This window comes from Bufo bufo, chromosome 2 (assembly GCF_905171765.1).
Source record: "Bufo bufo chromosome 2, aBufBuf1.1, whole genome shotgun sequence".
NCBI lineage: Eukaryota > Metazoa > Chordata > Amphibia > Anura > Bufonidae > Bufo > Bufo bufo.
This window is the reverse complement of record NC_053390.1, coordinates 350797103-350819856: the sequence shown is the minus strand read 5'-3', so window position 1 is coordinate 350819856 and position 22754 is coordinate 350797103. Positions and strand designations below refer to the sequence as shown.

Genomic DNA, 22754 nt, shown 5'->3' with positions numbered 1-22754 from the left:
CCAATCTAAAATTGCCTGGACCTTCCTAGGATCCATACGGAAACCTGAAGCAGATAAAAAATAACCTAGGAATTGTATCTCCTGAACGGCGAAGACACATTTTTCAATTTTAGCATATAATTTATTCGTCCGTAGGACCTGCAGTACTTGTCTGACATGCACCTCATGTGTTCTCAGATCAGACGAATAAATTAAAATATCATCTAGGTATATTACCACAAACCTGCCGATTAGACGGCAGGAGCATTGGTCAGACCGAAAGGCATAGCTAGATTTTCATAATGCCCCTCAGGGGTGTTAAAAGCTGTCTTCCACTCATCCCCCTCCTTAATACAAATCAGATTGTAGGCCCCCCTAAGATCAAGTTTGGAGAACCACCTAGCACCCGCAATCTGGTTAAACAGGTCAGGAATGAGAGGAAGAGGGTATGGGTCTCGGATGGTTATCAGATTTAATTCGCGAAAATCTAGGCAAGGACGCATGGCCCCCATCTTTCTTTTTAACGAAGAAAAACCCTGCAGCCACGGGTGAAGAAGAGGGTCTGATGTGTCCCTTAGCCAAGCTCTCGGAGATATAATCTTTCATGGCTTGTCTCTCTGGACCTGAAAGATTATATAAACTGGTCTTGGGTAATTTTGCGCCGGGAATAAGGTTAACCAGGCAATCATAAGGACGATGAGGTGGTAACTTCTGACAACCCTTTTCAGAAAAAACATACTCAAAATCCGAAATAAATGTAGGTAGGGTAGTTATGGAGGCGACTAAGCAATTGCTATTTAAGCAATTTTCTCTGCACTGCTCACTCCACTCCAATATCTCCCTGGCCTGCCAATCCACCACTGGATTGTGCGCTACCAACCAGGGAAGACCCAGCACTACCGGAGTGGGAAGCCCCTCCAGAACATAACATGAAAGCATCTCGTTATGGTGGTCCCCTACCCGAAGGTGTAAATTATGAACAATGTGGGTGAGGTTTCTCTGAGACAGAGGAGCAGAATCAATAGCGAATATGGGAATAGGTCTCTGTAGCGTACAGAGAGACAAACCCATAGTGCGGGCAAAATGGGCATCTATCAAATTTACCCCTGCTCCACTGTCTAGAAATAAAGAAATAGTCTCCGTCTTATCACCAAAAACAATAACCGCTGGCAACACAAATTGCGATGTACGTATGGAGGAAACGTATACCCCCCGGCTGACATCCTCCACACAGCCTGGGGTTAGTAGTTTTCCGACGGTCTTTTGTTTCTGAGGAAAGAAGGACAGACATTAAAGAGGACCTTTCACCGATTCTTACCCTATGAACTAACTATACAGATATGTAGAGCGGCGCCCGGGGATCTCACTGCACTTACTATTATCCCCGGGCGCCGCTCCGTTCTGCCGCTATGCCCTCCGGTATCTCCGCTCACTAAGTTATAGTAGGCGGAGATACCAGTCCCTAAGTTATGGTAGGCGGAGTCTGCCCTAGCACTGGCCAATCGCAGCGCAGAGCTCACAGCCTGGGAGGTTATTTTCTCCCAGGCTGTGAGCTCTGCAATGCGATTGGCCAGCGCTAGGGCAGACTCCGCCTACCATAACTTAGGGAACGGAGATACCGGAGGGCATAGCAGGAGAACGGAGCGGCGCCCGGGTATAATAGTAAGTGCAGTGAGATCCCCGGGCGCCGCTCCACATGTCTGTATAGTTAGTTCATAGGGTAAGAATCGGTGAAAGGTCCTCTTTAATGAAATGACCCCTCTCCCCACAAAAAAAACAAACCCCACGCCTACGGCGAGCCTCAGGAGGATGGACCTGACGAGTAGTTCCTCCTAGCTGCATAGGCTCGTCTAAGTCCGTACAGACTAACTGCTGCTTGGGAGGGGTTACCAATGGCTCCGGTTTTTTTCAACCTGTCCCTAAGGCGTCTATCTATTCGGATAGAAAGGGACATAACCGCATCAAGGGAAAAGGGGGTCTCATATAATGCAAGCGCATCCTTAACCCTTTCGGATAACCCAGAGCAGAACTGACTCCTGAGAGCCGGGTCGTTCCATTGGGTATCCGTAGCCCACCTACGGAAGTCAGAGCAATACTCCTCTACCGGCCGCTCTCCTTGTTGGAGTCTCCGTAAACTTGATTCAGCCAGTGCGACTCGGTCAGGGTGGTCATATATGAGACCCAATGCCCCGAAAAACTCATCCACTGACCGGAGAGCCTGGGAATCAGTGGGTAAAGAGAACGCCCAGGACTGCGGGTCCCCCTGCAGCAGGGAAATAACAACCCCCACCCGCTGGTCTTCATTACCAGAGGAGTAAGGGCGCAGTTTAAAGTATAATTTACAGGCCTCACGGAATGTTAAAAACTTGTCCCTTCCCCCAGAAAATCTGTCAGGGAGAGGGACCTTGGGTTCTGCAGCAACCTGGTTACCAGTAGCAACCGCTGGGCTTGCGGTCTGTTGTAATTGCTGCTGTTGCTGGAGGACCGACGCCTTCAATCCTGCCACCTCCAAAGACAGGCCATGAAAGTGTTTGGACAGAGCAGCAATTTGATCCATACTGGATTCTAAGTAGGTAAAAAAAAAAAATATATATATATATATTTTTTTTTTACCTACACAAAATAAGGGCCAGATATAATGTTATGACCGGCGTCACGCAAAGGGAGGAAAAAGGGAAAGCCCTGCCCAAGGGAGAGGGTAAGGTGGTGACCCCTGACTCACCTTGCGGCTGGCACCTGACTGCCCTGACGTCCCTAGACGGGTTCCTCACCCGTGCGGCGATCACGTTCCTAAACCCTGGCTTTCCCTAAAATAAGCCCTAGATAGTGAACGGGCCGGTGGGATCGCTAGTCCGCACCTCTGACACTAAGAGGGAAACACATACACCCAGGTGGGCGACCACAGCAGACCACCAAGGTCCAACAGGGATCCGGAGGGTAACGTTCTGGACCAACAACCAGAGAACACAGCTACACAGCTCCAGAGGGTCAGAATAGATGTCCAGGCAGGAAGCTCTATATCTGGCAACCAGAGAAGTGTGAGAGGGGAATATAAGGAGGTTTGGGAGTGCTGGACAAGGAACAGCTGAGGAGAAGGAGCTACGGATCCCTGAGTGAGCCAAAAAGGGTTTGCAAAGCAAACCCAGAAAGCTACCATAAGAAAACAGCCCTATCTTACATAGAGCGTGCAGCCAACCGCTGCGACTTCCTGACCCCGGGTATAACGGAGTCAGGCGTGGGTCTTGACACCCTTGTGACAGAATCAGCAGCAACTTGTATGTGTAGAACTACAAGTCCCAGCTGTATAATGACACTGCTAATACACACAGGATCTTTCCGCTACCTTCTTGTGCAATGCTCTCTCTAGTCTGTCAGCTCCTGTTCCCAGAATTGTCATTGCTGCAGCTAGCCAGTCTGTGCAGCTGAAGGGGTTAAGAATCTTGTTTACAGGCTTGTAAACTACCTTTATCAGAGCAGGGAGAGAAGCTGACATCACAGGTCATGTCACCCTCAGTGAAATCTGAGAAACCAGCCACCGGAGATAAAGTGAGTTAATTGGAAAGGTGTTATATTTGCCCAGTTAGGAACATAGAAAGAACAAAAAAATAACTCAGACAACCCCTTTAACCACCTCCGGACCGCCTAACGCAGATTCGCGTTCCGGAGGTGGCAGCGCTGCGCAGAGTCATGCATATACGCGTCATCTCGCGAGACGCGAGATTTCGCTCAAAGCCGGCCCGCGCATGCGCATCGCGGGCCGGCAAAATTAAAAGAAGTATTTCGTCACCAGCCTGCCAGCAACGATCATTGGCTGGCAGGCTGGCGATTTTCAAAAAATCCAATCCAAAGTCATATAACAGATCATATTAGTAAATATGATCTGTTATATGGCTTGTCTGCTACTGTGCTGGTCCTTTTCGTCGGTTGGATCCAGCACAGGAGCAGACTGAACTGTGAGTACACCAAACACTACATCTTAGCCCAGGATCACCAACCTGCACCTAAATTAACCCTTTGATCACCCCTTTGATCGCCCCTGTCAATCACTAGTGAAAGGAAAAAAAGTGATCAGTGTAAACTGTCACTTTTTTTTTTTCACTGGTATTGGCTGTTAGGTTTTAGGGATAGTTTAGGCCCCTTGGTTAGGTAGTTAGCGTCAGTTAGCGCCCACCCCACCGCACCGCAGTCACTTTTATTCGCTGTTTAGCGTATCGCTAATCAGCATTTGTACTTTTATAGTATCTGTAAGTGATCAAAACTGATCACGGTCAGATCTATAATAGTATTAGTGTCACCTTAGCTCGCCCTCCACCCAAAACGCAGTGTTTGCCCGATCAGGCCTGATCGGTCGCCCACACGTGCGTTCACCCACGCCCGCCCCACCGCAGTGACAAAAAATATATATTTTTTGATCACTGCACATTCATTTTACACGCACTGCGGCGATAAAAAAAATCAGTTTTGATATTTTTTATCAACCGCAGCAGCCTCCGGTACTTCGCTAGCCTCCCCTTTGTAAGACAGGTTTGCTTTTTTTCTTGGGTAGTCTCAGGGAATACCCCTAAATTTAGTAGTCCAAAATGTCAAACAGGGGGTATTCTTCTGAAGAGGCCTACAGGATTCTGACCCAGTCGGATGAGGAGTGGGAACCCTCATCTGACGAATCTAGCTGGTCAGAATATGAACCTGTGGAAAGCAGTGGCTCTCTGACCCAAAGTTCGGACGAGGAGGTGGAGGTCCCTGGCAGCACCAGGCGTACCCGGTCCCATGTCGCTAGACCACAGGTTACGCAGGATCCGCTTCAAGAGCAGCAGAGTGGGGCTGTCGCTGCCGGATCACGTGGTGAGGCATACACCAGCAGCGCAGCCCTTCCTGGACCTAGTACCAGCACTGCCGTACAACCTGGTGAAGTAGCGAGCACCAGAAGGGCAGTTGAAGCTGGTACGGTGGCACGTGCACTAGTTACCCCGTCGCAGCCACCGCACAGACAGGCCCGTAGAGCCCCTAGAGTCCCTGAGGTGCTGGCAAATCCTGATTGGCAGTCACCAACTTCAGCCGCACCAGTAGTTCGCCCTTTCACCGCCCAGTCTGGAGTTCGGGTTGAGACGGCTCAAATCGGTTCGGCCCTGGGATTTTTTGAGCTGTTCTTGACTGCGGAGCTCTTGGACTTAGTCGTGGCAGAGACCAACCAGTATGCCACACAATTTATAACCGCAAACCCGGGAAGCTGTTATGCCCAGCCTTTCCGGTGGAAACCAGTCCTAGTTTCCGAACTTAAAATTTTTTTGGGCCTTCTCCTCAACATGGGCCTGACAAAAAAGCATGAATTGCGGTCATATTGGTCAACGCACCCAATTCATCACATGCCCATGTTCTCTGCTGCTATGTCCAGGACACGATTTGAGACCATCCTCCGTTTTCTGCATTTTAGCGACAACACCACCTCCCGTCCCAGAGGCCACCCTGCTTTTGACCGGCTCCACAAAATTCGGCCCCTCATAGACCATTTCAACCTGAAATTTGCAGATTTGTATACCCCTGAGCAAAACATCTGCGTAGACGAGTCCCTAATACATTTTACCGGGCGCCTTGGCTTCAAACAATACATCCCAAGCAAGCGTGCCCGGTATGGGGTCAAATTGTATAAGCTCTGTGAAAGGGCCACAGGCTATACCCACAAATTTCGGATCTATGAGGGAAAAGATCAGACCCTGGAGCCGGTCGGTTGCCCTGACTACCTGGGGAGCAGTGGGAAGACAGTCTGGGACTTGGTGTCACCCTTATTCGGCAAGGGGTACCATCTTTATGTGGACAATTTCTACACAAGTGTGGCCCTCTTTAGGCATTTGTTTCTAGAACGGATTTGCGCCTGTGGCACCGCGCGAACTAGTCGCGTGGGCTTCCCCCAACGGCTTGTAACCACCCGTCTTGCAAGGGGGCAGAGGGCTGCCTTGTGTAACGAAGAACTGCTCGCGGTGAAATGGAGAGACAAGCGTGACGTTTACATGATCTCCTCCATTCACGCAGACACGACAATCCAAATTGAGCGAGCAACCCGTGTCATTGAAAAGCCCCTCTGTGTCCACGACTATAATGCGCTCATGGGAGGGGTGGACTTCAATGACCAGATGTTGTCTCCGTATTTAGTTTCCCGCAGAACCAGACGCTGGTATAAGAAGGTGTCTGTATATTTGATTCAATTGGCGCTGTACAATAGTTTTGTTCTCTACAGTAAGGCTGGGAGAACAGGATCCTTCCTCAAATTCCAGGAAGAGATCATCGAGAACCTCCTTTACCCAGGAGGTTCCGTGGCCCCATCCACCAGTGTAGTTAGCCGTCTACACGAGCGACATTTCCCCAGTGTCGTTCCTGGTACCTCAACCCAACCGTCACCCCGAAAAAGATGTCGTGTCTGTAGCAGGAGTGGAATAAGGCGTGACACCCGCTATTTCTGTCCTGACTGTGCTGACCACCCTGCCCTATGCTATGGAGAGTGTTTCCGGAAGTACCACACACAGGTACACCTAGCATAGGGATCACATCTCACCAGGACAGGCACACAGGGCTATTAGGGCCCATTCACTCACAGCTGCTGCAAACCTCTCCTTTCACCTGGGATAAAGTGCATAACGTACTTCGCCACATCTTTGGGCGATTTGCGCTTTGCACATTGTCCCATGGGGAAGGAGAGGTTTGCTCTATAAAGGTAAAAAAAACTAAACAAAAAAAAAAATACCGGTAAGTAAAAAAGTTAAACGTTCAGTTAAAAAAGTTTAAAAAAAGTTTCTATGTTCTGTTCAACAGTTAATAAAGTTATTGCTTTGCGGCCTGGTTTTTTCTTTTTTGTTTTGTTTTTTTTACCTTTCAGGTGGACCAACCGATCGACTAGCTGCAGCACTGATGTGCATTCGGACAGAAGCATTGCGCTGCTGTCAGATTACACGCAAGTCGGTGTATGCGGCGCTGCAAGACGAGATTTCTCCTCTGCAGTAAAAGATATGTTTGCCGAGGCATATGAGCTGAGGAGGTGGCGGTGTTCATATACTTTGGCAAACACTTTGTATATATAAAAAAAAAAATCCCGGCAATGATTTATTCATCCACATCGATTGATGTGAATGGAGAAATCTGGTTTGCCAGGGCATACGAGCTGAAGTGGGTATGGATGTTGGGCGGAGCTCCTATGTCCTGGCAGACGCCTTTCCCCTCCTTTTTCTTTTTTTGGCAGAGATTTTTTCATCCACAAAATAGTGGTAGGTTGTGGTGGCTCACTAGCAAGTAGTTAAGGTATGGTGCTCACACATCTGGTATCTCCGTACTCAGGAGAAGGTGGGGAATGTGTTTTGGGGTGTCTTTTTACATATACCCATGCTGGGTGAGATAAATATCTTGGTCAAATGCCAACTTTGTATAAAAAAATGGGAAAAGTTGTCTTTTGCCAAGATATTTCTCTCACCCAGCATGGGTATATGTAAAATGACACCCCAAAACACATTCCCCAACTTCTCCTGAGTACGGAGATACCAGATGTGTGACACTTTTTTGCAGCCTAGGTGGGCAAAGGGGCCCATATTCCAAAGAGCACCTTTCGGATTTCACAGGTCATTTTTTACAGAATTTGATTTCAAACTCCTTACCACACATTTGGGCCCCTAGAATGCCAGGGCAGTATAACTACCCCACAAGTGACCCCATTTTGGAAAGAAGAGACCCCAAGGTATTTCGTGATGGGCATAGTGAGTTCATAGAACTTTTTATTTTTTGTCACAAGTTAGTGGAATATGAGACTTTGTAAGAAAAAAAAAAAAAATCATCATTTTCCGCTAACTTGTGACAAAAAATAAAAAGTTCTATGAACTCACTATGCCCATCAGCGAATACCTTAGGGTGTGTACTTTCCGAAATGGGGTCATTTGTGGGGTGTTTGTACTGTCTGGGCATTGTAGAACCTCAGGAAACATGACAGGTGCTCAGAAAGTCAGAGCTGCTTCAAAAAGCGGAAATTCACATTTTTGTACCATAGTTTGTAAACGCTATAACTTTTACCCAAACCATTTTTTTTTTTTTACCCAAACATTTTTTTTTTATCAAAGACATGTAGAACAATAAATTTAGAGCAAAATTTATATATGGATGTAGTTTTTTTTGCAAAATTTGACAACTGAAAGTGAAAAATGTCATTTTTTTGCAAAAAAAATCGTTAAATTTCGATTAATAACAAAAAAAAGTAAAAATGTCAGCAGCAAAGAAATACCACCAAATGAAAGCTCTATTAGTGAGAAGAAAAGGAGGTAAAATTCATTTGGGTGGTAAGTTGCATGACCGAGCAATAAACGGTGAAAGTAGTGTAGGTCAGAAGTGTAAAAAGTGGCCTGGTCTTTCAGGGTGTTTAAGCACTGGGGGCTGAAGTGGTTAAAGAGAACCTGTCAGCAGGATCAACCCTATTGGAGTATGATAGCCGCCTATATGCTATAATAGTACCATATCCTAGCTATATCCTGGGATTTAGTTTGTTCTCTCGTCTTCTATCCCATGTTGAAAAATATATGAAAACAGAATTGATAACTGCCATGCGAAAATCTGTTGTGGCGGTCCCAAGATAAAGGATTTTATTCTTTATGCTAATTAGGACGTCAGTGCACTGAGGGGTGTGGCCAGCACTGCGGAGCTAAGGTGCACCGAGGCTAGACCCCACCCCTCAGTGCTATGAAACCCCCATTTCCATAAAGAATTAAAGGGGTATTCCGGTTGTTAGAAGTAATTCGAATGCAATTGTTCCATGGGTGCCATTTCAGTGCCCAGTGTGTGCCAGTGTGAAAAGCAAGCCCTCTTCTTATTATATTGTGTTTCCTGGTTCTAGAATGACCCCACATGTGACCCTATTCCTTTACTCAGGAGTAAAAGAGCTCCATGTGCATCTTGAGGCCCAATGTGGTGACAACTGTAGAGGCTGTGGGGCAAATAATAAATGGAACCCCCAGAATTGACCCCATTTTTAAAACTCTGCCCTTCAAGGTATTAAGGGATGTAGTCAGCATTTTGACCCTACAGATATTTTGCAGAAATGAATGCGCAGAGGACCGTGCACGTTTTCCACAGATATGTCATTTAAGTGCCCAGTATGTGGTGCCCAGCATGTGCCACCTGAGACACCACATTCCTTAAATTGTTAGGCAGGTTCTACCGGGTACCGAAATGGCATGAACCTGGACGTAAGCTGATGTTTCAGAAGGGAAAGACCACCTTTTGCAGTGCAGATTTTGATGGCTAGGTTTATGGGCGCCATATTACTATTTTCTGACAACCATCTGTTTTTTATTTTTCTCTCAGCGCAGTTGTGCGAGGGCTTATTTTTTTGTTGCTGCGGGATAAGTTGCCATTATCATTGATACTTTTTTGGGGTACATACGACATTACTTCAATGGGTCCGTGGTCCACATCTACGCCCAAGAATAGGACATGTTCTATATTTTGCGGAACGGACATACAGATGCAAAAAGCACATGGATGTCTTCTGTGTGCTTTCCACATCATTATTATTATTATTATTTATTTGAAAGCGGCAAGCGCTGTATGTCAAGAGATGGTTACACATACTAAATATAAGAAATCACTGATCAAACACTGACCAAATCACTGAAATGTGAACTAGGCCTAACATTGAGAGAGTTTAGTGTTACACATCCTCATGGCCACTAGAGGGTGCACTAATACTGAATGCCAGAAGCTTTCTAGTCTGCTGTGTCTTTTATTCCTTGCTGCCTTTTACTAGTCCTAAACCAGGAGAAAGTCTGGTGGAAGAAAACGCAGTACATTTCTTCCTTCAGATGGTTTGCAACCGGCAAAATAAATTAAATATGGCCATACTCAATGTGATGTATGGACAATTAAGATTGGCATTTTTTATCGGAACAAAAGCTTACATAGGGAACTAGTAAAGAACATGTGTGGACCATAGAACCTCCATAGACTGGAGGTTTGGGGAACACATTCACTTGTCCTTTGCAATAGTTGGGGATCACCCTCTATTAACAATACATTCTAATAAAAAATATGATGAGGAGTGGTCCAAAGAGGGCGGCTTCTTTACGTCTAATATTTAGACGGCGTAAAGATGTGCCAGTGGCTGATGCTGGATGATAAATTTGTTGAGCTGTTAACATGTCTAGCAAGATAATTATCTTTCTGCATGCACCATTCTGGTAAATTTGGGGCAGTTTCTGACTGTCTGGGTTTATCCCCCAACTTTATGACTGTACTAGCTGAAGGACCCGACTTCGCTCGGATATATTTAATCTATTTCATTTATTGTTTGTGTGTGTCGTTAAAAGATATCAACACTACCCTCTTTAACAGTGACATCTATAACACCCCGCTCCCAAAACAGTGACCTCCACAGCCCCCCACCCTTTAACACTGACAAAAGTTGATTTTTACCTTCATTTTTTCAATCCCTATCGGCTGAGGAGTGGAGGGGGCGTGCCTAACCAGATCTGGGCGTGGCTTATTGGGACCTAGAAGTAGATTTTTAACTTAATTTTTTTCAATCTCAGTCGGCTGAGGAGTAGCAGGGGGCGTGGCCTAACAGGATCAGGGGCGTGTCCTTTTGAACAGCTCACTCTAAGACAACAGCACTGTACTGTCTGAGTGTAAGCTGCAGGGAAAGCCACCCTCTCTCCCACCCCTGCAGCTGACAGAAGTTGATTTTTACCTTCATTTTTTCAATCCCCGTTGGCAAAGAAGTGGGAGGGGCGTGGCTTAGCGGAACATGGGGGAGGGATTTTATGTCTTTTGAGGGTGGACACATTGTGGCAGGGGGCGAGTCTGGCCTCCTTTCTGTAAAAATGACGCCCTTCTGGGCACCTTACCGGCTCATTTGCATACCAAATAAACTGGATTTTCAGAGGATAAAAACATCTATTGCTGGAACAAAGGCACATCTTGAAATAAGGTACTAAGTGCTATTAGGCCATGGCTTTACTTCAATAGCGATTATCCTGGTGACAGATTTCCTTTAAAGCTCTCCTACAGCAGTGAAGAAAAACGGCTGGGTTGTTATGGAAACCTGTGTGTATGTGGAGACTAAGGGCCTGCAAGCTTCTATTGGCTGATAAGGGTCATGTGACCTGGCTTCTATTGGCTAAAGCATTTTTTTTTGGGAATATCTCAGTCCTAGAGAGCTGAGACCCGGTCTAAAACCTTCCCGGACACCTGATGTACCTGTGTGCCAAATTTTGTGATTGGAAATGCAACGGTGTGGATTCCTTTAGCAGGCATACACACACACACACACACACACACACATACACATACACTCGGCTTTATATATTAGATTATAAAATCTGTTCCATAGTGTATTGCATTGAACTCATACTTGTCCTTGTCATGCCGCCCAGGTGACAGTATAGCTCATCTCTCCAGTACCAGGTAATACTGTATGCTATTGTTTAATTGAAACAATTCTGTCCGGTGTGTGCTTGCTCTGAAAAGTTCTTGGAGGAAAATGGTAAATTATTTGTGATACAACTAAATCTCAGGTCTGAAAGACTAGAGGAACAACAGGACAGCTGAGACAGATAGTTGACCATAGAAAACTGTTGCAGGGGATGGGGAGTTGAAGGCAACTGTCATATTAATAAAACATTCCCTGGTTTTAACCCCTTTAAATTAAACAAGGTACAATTGAGCGGCCTGATAACCTGAGCCTGCTCCATACATGGCAGGTGCCTTTTATACAGCTGACACCTGACTACCAAACTTCGATCCTAGATGTTTAAAGGGAACCTGTCACCTCAAAAACGCATATAAAACGGCCAGCATTACCTCATAGTAGCCCCCAGTCTGTTAATAATCATATGTTTGATCCGTTAGTCTGATGTTCCATAGGTTCAAAAAACTATGTTTTAAGCGCCATCAGCGCTATCTTGCCGTTCAGCTTGAAGTCAAGGGGGCAACGGCTTCCTTGCTTCAAGTCAAAGTAGGCACGTCCCCTAACCGTCCCCTCTCTTGTTATATTGACAACCTGCAGTGCGGCCGAGATCGCATAAGACTCGCGCATGCGCAGTGCGCCGCTGGAACCCGGTGTTCTGCTAGAATGCTATACCTTGGCAGAATGCTATACCCGAAAGTGACACGGCCGCACCGGAATCCGATGGAGGAGGATGTGTGCGGTGCTGCGCAAGTGCAGATCCACTGCGCAAGTGCAGAATGCGCACAGTGTGTCCCGGCCGGTTTCGCGCATGCGCATTAAGTGGGCGCGCTTCTCCCGCTCTGGTGCTATAATTTTGACTTACCAGTGGATCTGCGCTTGCACAGCACCGCACACACCCTCCTCCAGCTGATTCCGGCGCGGCTGCGTTACTTCCTGGTATAGCATTCTGCCAAGGCATAGCAACAGCATTAGCCGGAGACAGGAACGCACCTTACCAAAGAGCGCACCGCGCATGCGCGAGACTTGTTCGGTCCTGGCCACATTAACAGACCGTTAATATATGGGCCGTTTTATATGCGTTTTTGAGGTGACAGGTTCCCTTTAACCCCTAAGATATTGCTGTCAATAGTGACTACAGCCTCTGACCAGCTCCCTCTGTCCCCTGATTGCCCACCCATGGAAAAATTTGGTATTGTTATGGCAGCCTGTGGCCTTGTGTCGGAAGCAGGACTTAACGCGGTTATGTCATGATTAAAAAATGAATATCAGACATCATATAGTACATGACAATACCTTTCTGACAAAGCTGGAACCGGCCCTGTACCTCACATGGATCCAGAGATTTTCCCATTCATTGTTCCGTTTGCTCTGCTAGATTATCTTCAGCCTGGCAACTCAGGGGCCGTGTCCTTACTGCTGCAGCTCTCTCCCTGTGACTGTCACAGCTTCTAACAGAACATATGGCTGGTGACAGGTGAAGACTTAAACTGAGCATGTTTGACCAGCTCAGTCAGATGGACATTAAATAAGGAAAAGAACAAACAGTAGGTGGCGCTATACAGATAGATTTCAAAATTTTTAATTACATGCCATTACAAAGGTATTCAGATCCAGGTGCTGGTTTAACAAATGAAGAATATGTTTTTGACACATCCCCTTTAATAGGGAGACAGCAGAATCCTCATAGAATGCAGTAGTAACCTAATTGAACGATTGGATGTTCAAGTCCCCTAGGTAAGGTAAAAAAAAAGTAAAAAACTGTTCAAATCACAACTTTTACAGTTTAACACTTAAAAAAAAATTAGCAATAAATAAATAAATAAACATACGGTAATTGGTATTGCCACATTTTTATTAAAATATAAAAATATTTATCCTGGACGCCGTAATGGAAAAAGAAATCAAAATGGCAGAATCAATGTTTTTTGGTCACCTCGCTCCCTGGAATTTTTTTTTTTATAAAAAAACGATCAAAAAGGTCTTATGCACTCCAAAATGGTACTAATAAAAACTACAGCTTATCCTCCAGTAGCTCTGTCGATGGAAATATAAAAAAGTTCTGTGTCAGAACATGGCAATGCAAAGAACTTTTTTTTATTGTTTTTCAAAGCTTTTTATTTATTTAAAGTAGTAAAAACTATATAAATTTGGTATTGCCATAATCCTACTTACCCGCAGAAAGAGGTCGTCATTTTAGACTACACTGATCGCCATAACCACAAAAGTTTTTCTGTACAATAGTAAATTAAATGGTGTCTTTGTCCCACAAAAAAATCAAGCCATCATAGGGCTTTATGAATGTAAGGGACGAAGGAAAAAACTAGAATTGGCCCGGTGTAGAAGGGGTCAGATAATATTGCTATCCTGACATCTTCGTTATTTACACTCAGTGGAAGTGATACTATTAAATCTCCATAAAACGATGATCAATTCTGAAATCTTTGTGGCCTATTTATTATTTTAGCCAGCTAGCCGGTACGCAGAAATATGCCTGTGGCCAGCAGTGATTTCTTATTGAAGGAAAACAAGACTCGACAGTTGGATTTCTCTTTTGGGATTCATTTCCCTTTATGGTGCAGGTATTAGAATGAAACCCCGAGGCTGATGAGGAACCTTCCAAAATGACAACTCTAAAGTATTTGCTCAAAGAAACAAATGACTGTATCAGAACTGATGTCAATTTGAGCGATCGCTTGTGTTCGGCGGAAAATGATGTCTGCAGCAGATGAAATTGGCTTTGGTGCTGAGATCAACAGGTTAATAAATGGCTTGCTGCTTGTCAGTGCAGATTCATGATGTTCTTCAGTGATGAAGAAGTGTACGTAGGGGGCCTATATTCTCCATCACTCCATATAGCGGGATCACTACAGCTGTACTATGTGTAAAGCACTAGAGTCATCCGTTTCTGAACCTGGATTGACTGGGAGATTTACTAAGGCCTTGTTCACACTGCCGTTATTTTCATCAGTGATTGTGAACCAGAACCAGGTGTGGGGTGAAACAAACAGGACAGGTGCAGATCTTTCCATTCTACCTCGTCTCTGTGTAGCCTCACAATCACTGATCAAATAACTGACGTGTGAACAAGGCCTTACTGAGTTTTATTACTACGGATATAGTTGAGCCAAGTTTGTCAGATGTTTAAAGTTGAGTTTGTCATTTTCGCACAACTCATTATTATATCACTGGGCTGTCTGTCCTGTACAACTATCTCTATCTGATCATTTTAAAGTCGGAATGGGACCACCCCGTCAATATGTCTTATCTGTCTGTGTCTAATGGAATAAAACTCTCTGGCGGAGATGATACAATCAGGTATTATTACATGTTGTTCGTCCATTGGCCCCTTCAGAGGAATATTTCCGATAGGGCCATAAAGTGCAGGCTGTGGCAGAATAAAACCACAGCATGTTTTTAAGTCACTGAACCTTTAGGAAGTCCCCCAGCCGCCTCTCCGTTGCCTACAGTGCTGGGATGTTTGCCTAGGCAATGGACGGGAGTTCAGATGACATAAAAGCATGCACCATATCATAAATATTCTTCTAAAGTGATCAACCCCTTTAAATCGGGTGCCCCTGCAGTACCTGGGAGCTCCCACAGCTTTATCAGATGACCAGTGTTGATTTTAGCAGCTAGACCTGTACAATCAGCTGATCACATCTTGTGAGAAGATATGGGCCAATTAAGGCAACCTATTTAACTCAATGTCCCCCCCCCCCATAACCCCCCTTTTTTATTATTGCATTATACTTATTTTGGGCTAAAGATCATTTTTTCAATTGGTCTTTAATAAACATGTTCAGCCACTTTCCCAACCGTCATCTGTGTATTTGCAGAGCATCAGGTGTCTGTGTTTACATTGAATCCCATCATCTGACGCCTCATGTGAATCCTTTATCTGTGATCTCCTGAAACTCACAAACCCTTATTTAAGTCATATTCTTATCAGTGGGAGAAGATTTGGGCTGCCAAGAGTTCAGAGCTGCAGACTGAGCAGGACAGGCTGCAGATACCCTTTCAATTAACCCCTGTAGTACAAGAACTGCTGGAGTATTTTAATAAAGACTAATTGAAAAAAATGTGTTTTAGCCAAAAATGAGTGTAATGCCATAATAAAAACAAAATTGCCCCCAAAGGTGTCCATAGCCTCATTAGGTGCCACGAATGTAAATGCCACCCTTTACAGTTTAAGAGGTAATACTTTATTTAAGTCTGTACGGAGCGCATATTAACGAACTTTTGGAACAGATCGGATTCAGACTTCTCTGTTTCGCTTAACCCTAGCTGGGAGTATATTGCCGGTGCAGTGTGAAAACAGAGGAGGCCGAGTTGTGTGTGGTGACATGACCCTCCATCAGCGGCCATCCTATGGACAGGACCTCTATGTGGACGGCACAGAAGATTGGCCTAACAAGTGGTCATGGCTTATGAAATATAGCAGACGACACAGAATATCAACAACTCGTCACTGGTCACCTGTAGCCAGACAGTGGCCAACCCAGCAGAGCGTTGTAATTCCCAGTAATTTCTGCTGACGCGGGTTGTTGACTACTTGTATATTAGGTTACATTTCAACAAAACTGCTCGGGAAGGCCATTTCATTGAGTCTGCGCATTGCAATTCTTATAATTCATGTGTTGAATTAATTGGCCATAGACCAACTGTTACTGTATATATTGATATTACAAGCCAATCATCCTTTTTTCCCCAATTCCTTTCTTAAACTTGGGGGGGGGGGGGGGGGGGGGGGGGGGGACATAACGTAAACAGCCTCTAAATCATTTTTTGGATTTTAAAAAGGACAATTAGGCCACTTTTGCACTTTTGTCAATGTATTTTGGATCAGTATTTGTAGGCCATAACCAGGAGGTAAAGTATAATGGAAAGAGTTTCACATCTTTAGCATTTTAGACCCACATCCGGGTTGTGGTTTACAAATGCAAACACAATATATACTGGCGTTACTGGTTCCGGCAGGGGAACAGCCTACCGGATCCGTAACTACCATGTGCCGGAACCAGTAACGCCGGTGTGAAACAGGCCTTACGTAAATGTTGCTGTGTAAAAGTGGCCCTAAATGCAAACAAAAGACACAAATTAGAAATGTGTATTCTTTTATGTAGGACTGGAATACCACAACTGAACATCAGCTATCACAGATTCATCATAAAGGAGACTACGAAGTCAGAGATGTCCACAAAAAAATGGTCAGTGAGGACAATCTTGATACTCTGAAATGTGAAAGGTAAGTTTCTGGATAGTTTACAGGTAGATTACATTTACAACTTCGGTGCTTTAGAAACTGTGCTAGCTTATCTGGAATAATTTGGTTTTATCCACTGTAAAATACCTAGAAACAATGGGTATAGAGATGAATGGATGTCTTAAAGAGCGCCTGTCAGCAGGATCAATCCTATTAAACGAGGCATACTGCCTGATGGGGTCGATCCTGCTGAATAAAATGATACCTGTCTTGTGAAATACACTGGTATGATCTATACCAGTGTATTACTGTACTGCGGCGACAGCAGGAAGCGCACGGCGTCATAGCAACCAATGACGCTGCGCGCTCCTGCACTCAGAAGAAATCCGGGCCGGTATCACACGGTCCGTGTTTCACGGACGTGTGCATGAGGCTTAAATCATTTTAAAAAGGGTTGTTCATTCTGGACAAGCTCTTCTTCAATGGTTGTGGGCTCAGCTCTACTTCTCCAGTTCAAATGAAGGGGCATCATCAGCTCTTTCTCCAAATTGTCTGTATTATCTATGTATACCCCTTTTCATATGTACAGTGACATGGAATGAATGGCACTTTAGTAAATAATAATTATAATATGTCTTTATAATCTAAATGGAACTCACCTACTCCCCTTACTGTTGTGTTTGCCATGACAAGTGACATGGAGAGTGTGCCAACCATACTTGGATATTTTCAATATTCTGACACAGTCCTGTTATTGAGCAATGTCAATTCGTCAGATATGTACAGCACATTAAGAAAAATCTGTAGACCCTTTAATTTTTTTTACACTTTGTTATCTTGCTGCTTTGTGCTCAAATACAAAAAAAAATTATCTAGTTTCCCCTATCATTATGCATTCAATACCCCGTAATGAGAAAGTGACAACAAAATGTTGAAATTTTTGCAAATTTATTAAAAAACAAAAACTAAAATTTCACATGGGCATAAGTATTCAGACCATTTACTATGCCACTTGAAATTTAGGTCTGGGAACATCCCATTTCTCTTGATCACCTTTGAGATGTTTCTACACCTTGATTGAAGTCCATTTGTGGTAAATTCTCACTACAGTTTCACAGCTGACAATGCATATCAGAGCAAAAACCAACCCATGAGGATGAAAGAACTGCCTTTAGAGATCAGAGACAGGATTGTGTGGAGGCACAGATGTGGAGAAGAGTACAAAAATTCTGCTCCATTAAAAGTTCCCAAGAGAACACAAGGCCTTCATAATTCTTAAGTGGAACAATCAGGACTCTTCCTAGAGTTTGGCTGTCCCATCAAACTGAGTAATCGGAAGAGAAGGGCCTTGGTAAGAGAGGTGATCAAGAACCCAATGGTCACTCTGGCTGAGTTCCTGCCTGTGTGCAGATGGGAGAAACTTCCAGAAGGTCAACAATCACCGCAGCACTCCACCAATCTGGGCTTTATGGCAGAGTGACCTGAAAGAAGTCTCTCATTCAGTAAAGGACACATGAAAGCCCACCTGGAGTTTGCAAAAAAACTCTCACACTGTGGTAAACAAGATTCTCTTGTCTAATGAAACCAAGATTGAACTTTTTGGCCTCAATTCTAAGCATCATATCTGGAGGAAAATAGGCACTGCACATCATCTGCCCAAAACCATCATTACATTGAAGCAAGATGGTGGCAGCATCATGCTGTGGGTTGTTTTTCAGCAGTGGGGACAGTGAGAGTGGTCAGAGTTATGAGAAAGTTGAATGAAGCAAAGTACACTGATAATCTTAATGAAAACAACAGTGTGGGCCAAAGATTCACCTTCCAACAAGAAGATGACCCTAAGCACATGACAAGCCAATACAACACAGGAGTGGCTTAGGGACAACTCTGTGAATGTCATTGAGTAGTCCAGCCAGAGCCCTGACTTGAACCCAATCAAACATCTCTGGAGAGACCTGAAAATGGCTGTCCACTGACCCTCCTCATCCAGCCTGACAGAACTTGAAAGGATCTGTGAAGAATAATGGCAGAAAATCTGCAAATCCAGGTATGTAAACCTTGTGGCATCATACCCAAGAAAATGGGAGGCTCTTATCACTGTCAAAGGTGCCTCAACAGATAGTTTTTCCTTTTCAATATATTGGCAAAGATTTCTAACATTCTGTTTTAACTTTGTCAATATATGGTATTGAGTGTAGAGTGATGGAGAAAATTTGAGCTTTTTTTTATTTTCATTTTAGCACAAGGCCCAACATAACATAAAAAAGGCAAAAGGTTCTAAAGATCTTCTGAATGCGATGCATATAACACGAAATGCAGACCATTTTATGAGAAAAAATGCATAACACATTGTTTTCCAGAGACTACTCTAAGACAAGAACTATGTTTGATGCTTGTTGTTTTTAGTACATAAAGATTTTATTTGCAGTGGAAAGTATGTCACATTAGCATTAAGTACTAAAATAAGTCGATCCCGGATTGTGCAATATATTCATGCACCACATCCTATTTCATAATGTACCATGCTCCATAAAGGTTGATCAGGAATAAATGAAGCTTGACTTTGACATTTCCTTTATAAATGAACTGCTCTGCATCTCAGCCGAAGCATCGCTTAAGCATTCAAGTTTCTTCAAGTGAATACATGCTTGCTTGTTTTCCCTTGCTGGAATTTCATTGTTTGCTGCTTTCCACCTGAGCCATCTGCCGGTTTAAATGAGTTGAAACACGATCAAGAACTGTAAGGGCAGATACCTTCATTTTACACCCGGTGCCAAGTGCAGCTTTGGCACTCCTCGTTTGTCAGAAATTAGTATTTGGAAGAAGTGATGTGTATCGGTGTGTGAAAACACAATCTTAAAATAAGAGTCGACTAAAAGTCGGGTTTAGAATAATCGGTTAAATGTTACAAATGTTTTACAAAGTGGGATTTGACAAATCCTCTAAAAAATAAAGAGGTTTTCCCATCTCTGGATATATCAGAAATGCCTTATAATACACATTATAAGTTGACATGTCAGAGGTGGGAAAATTATGTTTTTTTTTTTTTTAAATTTCAGTGTTTAGTACTGTCATATCTACCTTTGTTGTACAACACAGTATTGTGCCATTTCTTCCAAAATGCTGACAATTTTATAATAGATGTGATTAAAGGGAAACTGCCATCAACATTTTTTTTCTTACATATTAAGACGAGCGTGTCCGGATTAGGTCCGGATGCATTGCGTCTGCGATCAGGGATAATCGTGTGAGTAGGTACGCAATTGCAGTCAGTTTTGGCTGCGATTGCGTTCCAATGTTCAGTTTTTATCGCGCGGGTGCAATGCGTTTCGCACGCGCGTGATAAAAACTGAATGTGGTATCCAGACCCGAACCCGGACTTCTTCACTGAAGTTCGGGTTTGGGTTAGGTGTTCTGTAGATTTTATTATTTTCCCTTATCACATGGTTATAAAGGAAGATAATAGCATTCTTAATACAGAATGCTTACTAGGGGTTAAAAATAAATAAATAACTCACATCATCCTGTTGTTCGCGCAGCTGGCATCTTCTTCTTTCTTCTTCTTTCTTCTTCTTTCAGGACCTGCCAAAGGACCTTTGACGTAATCGTGCTCACAGCGTGGTGAGCGCGGTGACGTCAGCGCAGGTCCTGCTGAATGAAGATAGAAATCTTCTATCTTCATTCAAAAGGACCTGCGCTGACGTCACCGCGCTGACCACATGGTGAGCGCGATTACGTCATCAAAGGTCCTTTTGGCAGGTCCTGAAAGAAGAAGAAAGAAGAAGATGCCAGCTGCACGAACAACAGGATGAGGTTAGTTATTTTTTTTATTTTTCTAACCCCTAAAGCCACATTTTACTTAGCATTCTGTATTAAGAATGCTATTATCTTCCTTTATAACCATGTTATAAGGGAAAATACAGTAAATTGACTTTTATCAATTTACTTACATCATCTCCTAGCAACCATGCATGAAAATCGCACCGCATCCGCACTTGTTTGCGGATGCTTACGATTTTCACCCAGACCCATTCATTTCTATGAGGCCTTTGTTGCGTGAAAATCGCAGAATATAGAACATGCTGCGATTTTCATGCAACGCACCGCTCATCCGAAAAGCCCCATTGAAGTGAATGGGTCCGGATTCAGTGCGGGTGCAATGCGTTCACCTCACGCATTGCACCCGCACGGAATTCTCGCCCGTGTGAAAGGAGCCTTAAAGGGGTTGTGCCACTAATATAAATGTATCCTGCCCAACAGATATCTCTATTATATCACTTTTCCCAAATACCACCATCTATCAAAACTGCACCCTGTGGCAAATGAGTTTAGATTTTCAGTTGCAGTTGGTCATGTTCCTGCATTGGAGCCTTGTAAAGTAGGATGTAACACCTGCATTCGGTGCGGATCTGTTCGCATTATTCTTTAAAAAAAAAAGTCTAAGTCCAAACGGATCTATCTTGACTTACATTGAAAGTCAATGGGGGATGGATCCGTTTTCAATTGCACCATATTGTGTCAGTGAAAACGGATCCATCCTTATTGACTTACATTGTAAGTTAGGACGGATCCGTTGGGCTCTGCATCATCAGGTGGACACCAAAACGCTGCAAGCTGTGTTTTAGTGTCCGCCTCAAAAGCGGAATACAGGCGCAACGGAGACAAAACGCAGCCAAACTGATGCATTCTGAACGGATCCTTTTCCATTCAGAATGCATTGGGGCAAAACTGATCTGTTTTGGGCCGCTTGTGAGAGCCCTGAAACGGATCTCACAAGCGGACCCAGAAACGCCAGTGTGAAAGTAGCCTTAGGCCTCTTTCACACGAGCGTGGCGTGTGAGGGCCCGATAAGATGCGGGTGCGTTGCGGTAAAATGCATGATTTTTCAGTGCGAGTGCAAAACGTTTTAATGCGTTTTGCACGCGCATGAGAAAAATCGCCATGTTTGGTACACAGACCCAAACCCGGACTTCATCACTGAAGTTCAGGTTTGGGTTAGGTGTTGTGTAGATTTTATTATTTTCCCTTATAACATGGTTATAAGGGAAAATAATAGCATTCTTAATACAGAATGCAAAGTAAATTAGGGATGGAGGGGTTAAAAAAAAAAAGTTAACTTACCTGCTCCATAGCTGCCGGTCTCTGTTCTATCTTCAGGACCTGGCAAAAAACCTGTGGTGACGTCACTGTGCTCATCACATGGTCCAATCACATGGTTCATCACCATGGCGAGGGACCATGTGATTGGACCATGTGATGTGAAGTCACCACAGGTCCTTAGCCGGCAGCTCAACATTACAGAAGAAGACAGAGATCCGCAACTACGCGATCAAGTGGACTCGGTGAGTTAATTTTTTTTTATTTTTAACCCCTCCATCACTATTTTACTTTGCATTCTGTATTCAGAATGCTATTATTTTCCCTTACTACCATGTTATAACGGAAAATAATACAGATCGGGTCCCCAGCCCGATCGTCACCTAGCAACCATGCGTGAAAATCGCACCGCATCCGCACTTGCACCCACGCGGAATACTCGCCCGTGTGAAAGGGGCCTTAGTGTCACATGATCTCACTGCCCTAAGGCATAATGGGTAGCAGACACATGACAAACCAGGAAGTAGGATTCAAGCATGGGGGATAAGAGAAAACTGCAAATGAAAAAAAGCTGTTTATGGCACAAACCCTTTAACCACTTAAGGACCACAGGTTTATACCCCCCTAGTGACCAGGCCCTTTTTTCCAAATCGGCACTTCACAACTTTAACGGTTTATTGCTCGGTCATGCAACTTACCACCCAAATGAATTTTACCTCCTTTTCTTCTCACTAATAGAGCTTTCATTTGGTGGTATTTCATTGCTGCTGACATTTTTACTTTTTTTGTTATTAATCGAAATTTAACGATTTTTTTTGCAAAAAAATGACATTTTTCACTTTCAGTTGTAAAATTTTGCAAAAAAAACGACATCCATATATAAATTTTTCTCTAAATTTATTGTTCTACATGTCTTTGATAAAAAAAAAAATGTTTGGGTAAAAAAAAAATTGGTTTGGGTAAAAGTTATAGCGTTTACAAACTATGGTACAAAAATGTGAATTTCCGCTTTTTGAAGCAGCTCTGACTTTCTGAGCACCTGTC

General features: G+C 43.9%; 1 protein-coding gene across 1 annotated transcript in view; it reads left to right on the top strand.

Annotated features, from left to right (window-relative positions):
* Positions 1–22754, top strand: part of C2H9orf135 (chromosome 2 C9orf135 homolog) — a 55586-nt gene that overhangs the window by 9312 nt on the left and 23520 nt on the right. The window contains exon 3 of the mRNA XM_040417089.1: positions 16534–16655. Coding sequence (XP_040273023.1) covers positions 16534–16655 — 122 coding nt within the window. The remainder of the gene's footprint in view (positions 1–16533; positions 16656–22754) is intronic.